The following is a 7,471-nucleotide window of genomic DNA, read 5'->3' on the forward strand; positions in this document are numbered from 1 at the left end:
GGATAATTGTATCCGCCACTATAGGTACCTGCGCATACGCAATAAATTCATACTAAATAGTTTCATGTTTATTCATGTGCATATAGCAGCGGAATAATATATCCGCTACTAAAAAAATGATTTTTTTTTTTATATAAAATACTCGGTTCTCTCTATGAATTTTTTTTTTAATTGCATATTGCAGCGGATTATATTATCCACAGCTATAGAATACAATTTTTCTATGTATAAAACCCGATTTAGTGTGTTCTCTGTATAAATTTTTTTTTAATTGAATATAACAGCGGATGATAGTTGCCGCCGCTATAGAGTAAAATTTTGACATAATTTTTTTTATTGAATATAGCAGCGGATTATATTTTCCGTCGCTATCTATATAAAAAATTTCATTCAGTGAGTTGTCTCTATAAATTTTTTTTTTTAATTTAATATAGCAGCGGATTGTAGTTTCCGCCGTTATAAAGTATAATTTTTCTATATATAAAACTTGATTTAGTGAGTTTTTTCTAATTTTTTTTTTCTACATTAAATATAGCAGCGGATTAGATTTTCCGCCGTGATAGAGTATAATTTTTCAATATAAAAACTTGATTTAATGAGTTTTTTCTTTTTTTTTTTTCTAAATTAAATATAGCAGCGGATTAGATTTTCCGCCGTGATAGAGTATAATTTTTCAACATAAAAACTTGATTGAAGGAGTTCTCTCTCAAATTTATTTTTAAAATTAAATACAGTAGCGGATTATGTTATCCGCCCTACAGGACCGTTCATACGCCCTCAACAAAAGTACGCTAAATAATTTCCCGCTCATTATGTACATAGAGCAGCGGAAAAACGTATCCGCTACTAAAGAAAATTCAATTTTTTTTTAAATGAAAAGCTCAGACGTCTCTCTGCTCTCTCTCTTTCACTCTCTCTCTCTCACTCTCTGCCCTCTCTGCTCTCTGTTCTCTCTTAGTGAAAAATTCCAAGTTCGATGGCTTGGTTTGTGTGTTATAAGCCGTCAAATTTTTGGAAGTTCGATTTGATGAGACCGATGCTTCGATCCTGTCACAACGCTTCAAAGAAATATGATTCGAAGGTTAATGAAGATAAGAATTTGCTCTCTCTCTCTCCCTGGTTTTTCTCTTGGAGCTCTTACAAAGGGTATCATCGCCTCCATAGGTATATTTCTCAGTGATTTCAAGTAGAAACCCTTCGATTTCAAGATTTTTGATCAGAAACTCCGCAATTTCTAAGGGTATCTTTCTATTGAAGGGATTTCTACGATTTCTAATGGTATTAATCTCCTCCATAGAAATAAACCCTAGGGTTTTTCTCCTTTCTCCATCGAATTGCTTATAAAGGTTTGCTTTCTCCCATTTTTAATTTGATATTTGGATAAGATTGGGTCTTTTTAGTTTTGGGGGAATCTATTGTTGGTGATTGGGGATAAAGGTATTTCAAGCAAAATTCTCAATTTTTTTTTTTTTGCATGAATATCTGTTTTTGGTTAAAAAATATTAACTTCTTATATAAATTTGTTGCAAAATGCTTCATTTTCAGTAGAAATTCATCTGTTTCTCAATCAATTTTCTTTGTTTTTCAATTTTTATACAATTAAGTTGAAGAAGTAAGTTTTTCGTCAAAATTGGATTCAACTTTGTAGTTTTATCATTTTATAAGTGGACTGAATCATTACTCAAGTTTGAAGATTGTTATATTTAAATCTCTAAGAGGTAAAGATCAAAATTGAATCTATTCTGGAATTTTATTTAGTCAAATTTTCTATAAAATTTATCAACTAAACTATTTTACAGAGCATGATCTACGTTGCTCAGCTGACATATATTAGTTCTAGGTAATATAGCAATAGAACAATATATTTGATCAGTGAGAACAACATTGTAAAATAGCAAAGAAAAGAGGAAGACATCATAATAACATAACCAAACTCCAATTACCTTATGGTTCATGAGACTAAACTCCAAGTGAGTACTTGGATGGGTTACTTTGCTTTATAAGGACTGTTTTTTATTTTCATATGTGCAATGATGCAAATTCTTGTGTTGGATTCTTATTTTCTGGATTTTTTACTTCCATTTCCTTAATATTGAGTTCCATTGCTTCTTTTTGGTGTGTTAGCAAAAAATTTCCATCAATGACCAAGTATTTCCAGTTTCCTTATTACATATTAAAAAAATGCAATATGTAATTAAAATCTGCCATGGAGAATTCAATTAGCAAGAAAATTAAAGAAGGTATTTTAAAGCTTAATCCCAAGTTGCAAGCTATTCCTAAAGAAATCACCATAGATGAGATTGCTTCTTTGAATGTCACATTTGTTAATGACCCTTTATTGGGTGATTCGTCCATTGGGCTTGAGATTAATGGGTTATTCACACCAACAGATAAAGTTACAATTCCCAACTATTACCACAAGAGCTCCAACTTTCAATATCTTGCAAGTGTCAATCAAAGATGATTGTCATTTCATTAGATGAAGCTGTATTCAACTCCGGGTCTGCCGTATACTTCAATGTAAGTTTTCATATCTTTTAGTCTCAGTTTTTTATTTTTATGTTGCTTTGGGTATTTACTTTAGTATTATTTATCAAAAACAGAAAAAGAAGTATTTATTGAATTACAATTACAGAAAATATTAAGTATGTCTACATCTGTACCTAACAAGTGCTTAATTACTTATTGAGTGTTGAACTAAGAATGGAGTTTTTCTTCCTTATGATTTCTTTATCTGCTCTTAGTGTGGAAGTTGACTCCTCCCTTAGGAATTCAGATGGCCTCAAAGAAACAGCCTCTCGAAAACGGTATGTAGCTTTTTCATTCTCTTTAGCTACTTAGTCAGAAGTTCGGCACATTGACCATTCAAGTGAGGATGATAAATGTCATTTTGAGAAGTAACTTGGGTTGCTTTCTCAGAACACCTTGGTCATCATATTGGAACTTGGGATTCCTATACTAGATTATTGGATTATGGGAAAAAATGGTTTTCAATTTGTTTTTAAAATATCTTATCATTGAAGAATGACATTAATGAGAACTGCCTTCTCAAGCTACTTTATTTACTGTCTTATGTAATGAATTTTGGCTTCAGTGGCAAACTGTATAGAAAAACTTTAAAGAGACTTCTCATGGGATTCTACAAGTACTAAATTGTTGTTTATACCTTTTCAGATGTTCTGAAAACAAAACTTATTTTTTATTTTTTATTTTTATCCTTTTTGTGTGCATTTTGGAATGATTCTTCCCTTCTTTTGTTTTTGGGTTCATTTTGGATTGTTAAATGTTATAATGTGGTTCTTTGGGCTTTCAATTTTATGATTTTAGATTGAAAAAAAAAAAAACAAAAAAAAAAAAACAAAGAAGAATGTGTTATTAAAAAAAAAAACAACATATACAGCACTCTCACGAAGAGCTTCTCATACATATAGCTCAGCTGAAAAATTGGCCAATACCTTAAATAATTTAAGAAATTTGGGTGTAATAAGTAAAAGTTGGGGTGCCAATAACGTCTTTCTTTCCCATTAGGTGGTCATTGAGATTTTTTTGGTGTGTATCCTTAGGATCTTCAGCGATCTGATCTTTTATGAATGCTGCTGCCACAAAATCTATCATGGGTGACATTCCTCTTTTGAGTGTATGCCAAGTTCAATTTAATTAGAAAATAAAGGAAATATATTCCCCCCATACCAGATATCTGGAAATAATTGCTTAAATCCTAGAATTACATGCCACTTATGAACAAATGGGGAGATGAACTCGTGTTATTGATAGTGCCTATGATGATGATACATTTTTCAAACTGTCAACATAGACCCTATTTTGACTATGAAATCTGTTTAAATGTTGTTTTCAAACTGTCAACAGACCCTATTTTGACTATGAACTCGTGTTATGGCTTTGATGATGATGAGTAAACTAATTCATTTGATGACTAATAATCTCTCTCTGATAAATGGTAACTTTACAAAGTCATCTAAGAATTTATTAGCACTCATAATTTTATTTTTTTGTATAACCTACATATATTTGTGTGGTGTAAGAGAAAAGGGGATTGAGTTGGGTGTGTTTATTTTTTATTGGGTCCATTTGTTATATAGTAAAGATCACTTAGGTGGGTCTATGGGTCCCATTAAATTTGGACTATTCGATCTTACCAAGCATCATACCTTGCGACTCATGGATAAATATTCTCATAAATACACACTTCTGTAAGTAGAATGTATATAGTGTTGATCATAGGCATGTGCACACAAATTTTTCACTCTATGTCATGTTTTGTAATGGATCTAATCTTTATAATGGTTTATTGATCTTTGTAGATCCTTGTTTGGTTAGAAATAATTGAACTGAATTTGGTATTTTGATTTGTAGAATCCTTGTTTGGTTAGAAATAATTGAACTGAATTTGGTATTTTGATTTGTAGATTCCTTGTAAAGGTCACCTTGGTTAATCTAACAGACTGATTGAAAATTGCAATAGCAAAGATCAATGAAGGAGAGACTATCTATCTACCTTACGCCTTGAAAACTTTCTGGGGTTTCTCTGCTTTCCAAAATCCAAGTAAGGGTGCTGAAGGATCATGGTAGCCAGCTTGGTAGGTCCTTGACATTTTCAATTCCTAGATATAAGTAGTAAATGTGAAAGAATTATTTACTTGAAACTTATGCGGCGTCTCGACGTCTTCTTGATGATGAGGTTTTATAAGTAGTAAATGGGCAAATGAAGTTGCTGTGGGCATGTAATGGCATAATGAATGGGAAATAAGTGGGATAGTGATGTGGCAAGTGGCAATTGGCAAAGAAGAATTAACAGTATAGCTAGAAGTGGCAATGGAATGGGGATAGCAACTACTATTTCTTTGGCTTAATGCATTGATGGCAGGTTGATGGTTGCAAGGTGGCAAGCAAAATGGCAATAGAAGTGGGGACAGCAGCTGTGCATGTAGGGCAGCAGCTGTGTGCTTTCTAGTATAGCTCATAATTGATGTTACCGTGAGCAGCCATGTAAAAAAGATGGGGAGGGAAATGGTAGCTATTGCTGTTGGTGAGAAAGAGGTGGCATTATGAGGAATAATGGAGTGCTACTGTTGTGGTATTAATAAGAGATGGCATTATGAAAGGGAAGCAACTATTGGCTCATGGAGTTTCCAGCCACAGATTCGGACGTTCATCTGACTTATACACATAATTTACTTTCATTGTAACCAACTGGGTTGTGAAAATCTTGTAGATCCATTGGCCAGTTTCCATGAAAAAGGGTTATGTTGGCTTTAATCTTGAAAACTTCACCCTACATGATACACCGAGTACATGGAGAGCAATGGAGGAATTGTATGATTCTAGCAAGGTTCGTGCTATTGGTGTAAGCAATTTTTCATCAAAGAAGTTGGGGGATTTGTTAGAAGTAGCACGCATGCCTCTTGCCGTCAATCAGGTTGAATGCCACCCTACATGGCACCAGACACAGCTATGTGCATTCTGTAAATCAAAGGGAGTGCACCTATCTGTGTGTATACAAGCTTTAACAAGACTTTTGAGTTATTAAGTTTGTTTGTTATTTTATCCTTAATTGTGAAAATTTCTTTCAATGGTCTTTTATAGGGGTATTCACTGTTGGGTTCTCCAGGAACAACATGGCTCAAGAGTGATGTCCTTAAGCATCCAGTTCTTAATATGATTGCAGGGAAATTGGGCAAGTCAACTGCACAGGTTGCTCTCCAATGGGGAATCCAAATGTGTCAGTGTACTGCCTAAGAGCACGAATGAGGTGAGACTCAAGGAAAATTTTGGCGTCTTTGGTTGGTCCATTCCCGATGAGTTGTTATTGAAGTTCTTTGAGATCGAACAGGCAAGTATTTTCTGCTGTTTTACTTCTTTGCTCGAAATGCATATAAATTATCTTCATTGAACATACTTGTTTAACTGTAAGAAGGCATATTCGCATTTTAATTATGGAGTCAGATCTGTTAGTACATCATCATGCATGGAGTCTGAACAATGATGTCATTCAAGATAATATGGTTGCATCATCATGCCTGTATTGATAGGGAAGCTAGACTTAATGAAATCTTATCAGGGATATACTGAAGTTATGGTTGTTAATCATGTAGGCAAGGCTACTTTTAATATACTGAAGTTCGGTTGATTTTTTAATATTTACTCTGCTCTTATTACCAATGAATATTCCAATAGTTAATGAGTCTTGTATACAGATAAACTAGACGTGTGTGAACCAATGTGATGACAACTGGTGGTTAGATTGATGATTTAGTTTGAGTGAGTGGATATTTGCATCTAATTCTTATGAGAAGTTAATGGGTTGAATCATACAATCAACTATTTATTAATTGCAGTAGTTGTGGCTAATGAGAGGAAGGATGACAATGATAAAGTCATGCCTGTTCAGCAATGGCTTGATGAGAGAAGGTTCTTGCAGGTATTCTTTTATCCAGAACTAGGTTGGATCCACATATAACTAGTCCTAATTATGAACCGTCTTGAATAAAGATGTTAGTTTAAACTATAAACATATACAGTTCTTTAGTGATTTACTTATGTATTAGTGCAAGATTAATAAAAGTTAGTGTGGCAATAGCAGCTCTCTTATATTATTTATTTTAAAGTTTTCAATCTGTACAGGTTGGAGGACACAGGTTAAATGTATATATATATATATATATATGAAAAAAAATTACAGCAGTGGATACAAATTCCGTCTTTATATATTGTTTTTGAAGGATATATAATAAAAAATTAAAAAAAAAAAAAAGATTATAGCAGCGGATTTTAATATCCGCCGCTATATGTATTATATTTTTTTAAAAAAATTGACTTATTGCAGCGGATCTTAATATCCGCCGCTATGTATTATATTCTATTTGTTAAAAATTCGACCTATTACAGCGGATATTAATATCCGCCGCTATATGTATTATATATAATTTTTTTTTTTAGAAAATTTACCTATTGCAGCGGATCATTATTATCCGCCGCTATATGTATTATATTCTATTTGTTAAAAATTCGACCTATTGCAGTGGATATTAATATCCGCCGCTAAAGGTACTACCTGCAACAGCGAAATACATTATTCGCTGCTATAGTTAGCGACGGAGGAAACAACGACGGATCTTTGGTTCTGCTGCTCATCGCCACAATAGCTTTTACCGGCGGAAAAATCCACCGCTGTAGATCAAAAATGTTGTAGTGAGAAGTGAGTTGAAGTTTTAAATTATCACCTATACGGTATATCAAACCAAGTCACCACGTACCGTCTGATTGAGTACGCTCGAGAGGTATATAGGTGTACTTGGGCAAGGGTGGCCAAATAAAAATACATTGCACGTAGTAAGCTTAGAGTCTAGAAACCTCCCCTGTACGTCACGACTCGAACTTATCGTGGGTATTCCTGGGTTGTTTATTGAAATTGGACCTTATGAATGATGAGATCAGGAATGTGCGGATTTGT

The 7,471-nt window shown here is 33.5% G+C and overlaps 1 protein-coding gene across 1 annotated transcript; it reads left to right on the plus strand.

Annotated features, from left to right (window-relative positions):
- Positions 1 to 5,016: 5,016 nt before the first annotated feature.
- On the plus strand, positions 5,017 to 7,106 carry LOC147394424 (NADPH-dependent aldo-keto reductase, chloroplastic-like). Its single transcript, XM_086453295.1, has 5 exons — positions 5,017 to 5,058; positions 5,234 to 5,509; positions 5,605 to 5,740; positions 6,357 to 6,439; positions 7,041 to 7,106. The coding sequence occupies exons 1-5, from the start codon at positions 5,017 to 5,019 to the stop codon at positions 7,104 to 7,106; spliced, it is 603 nt and encodes a 200-aa protein (XP_086309421.1).
- The last annotated feature ends 365 nt before the right edge of the window (positions 7,107 to 7,471 follow it).

The sequence above is a fragment of the Akebia trifoliata genome, chromosome 9, assembly GCF_017979445.1.
Source record: "Akebia trifoliata isolate Shusen 1 chromosome 9, ASM1797944v1, whole genome shotgun sequence".
NCBI classification, from domain to species: Eukaryota; Viridiplantae; Streptophyta; class Magnoliopsida; order Ranunculales; family Lardizabalaceae; genus Akebia; species Akebia trifoliata.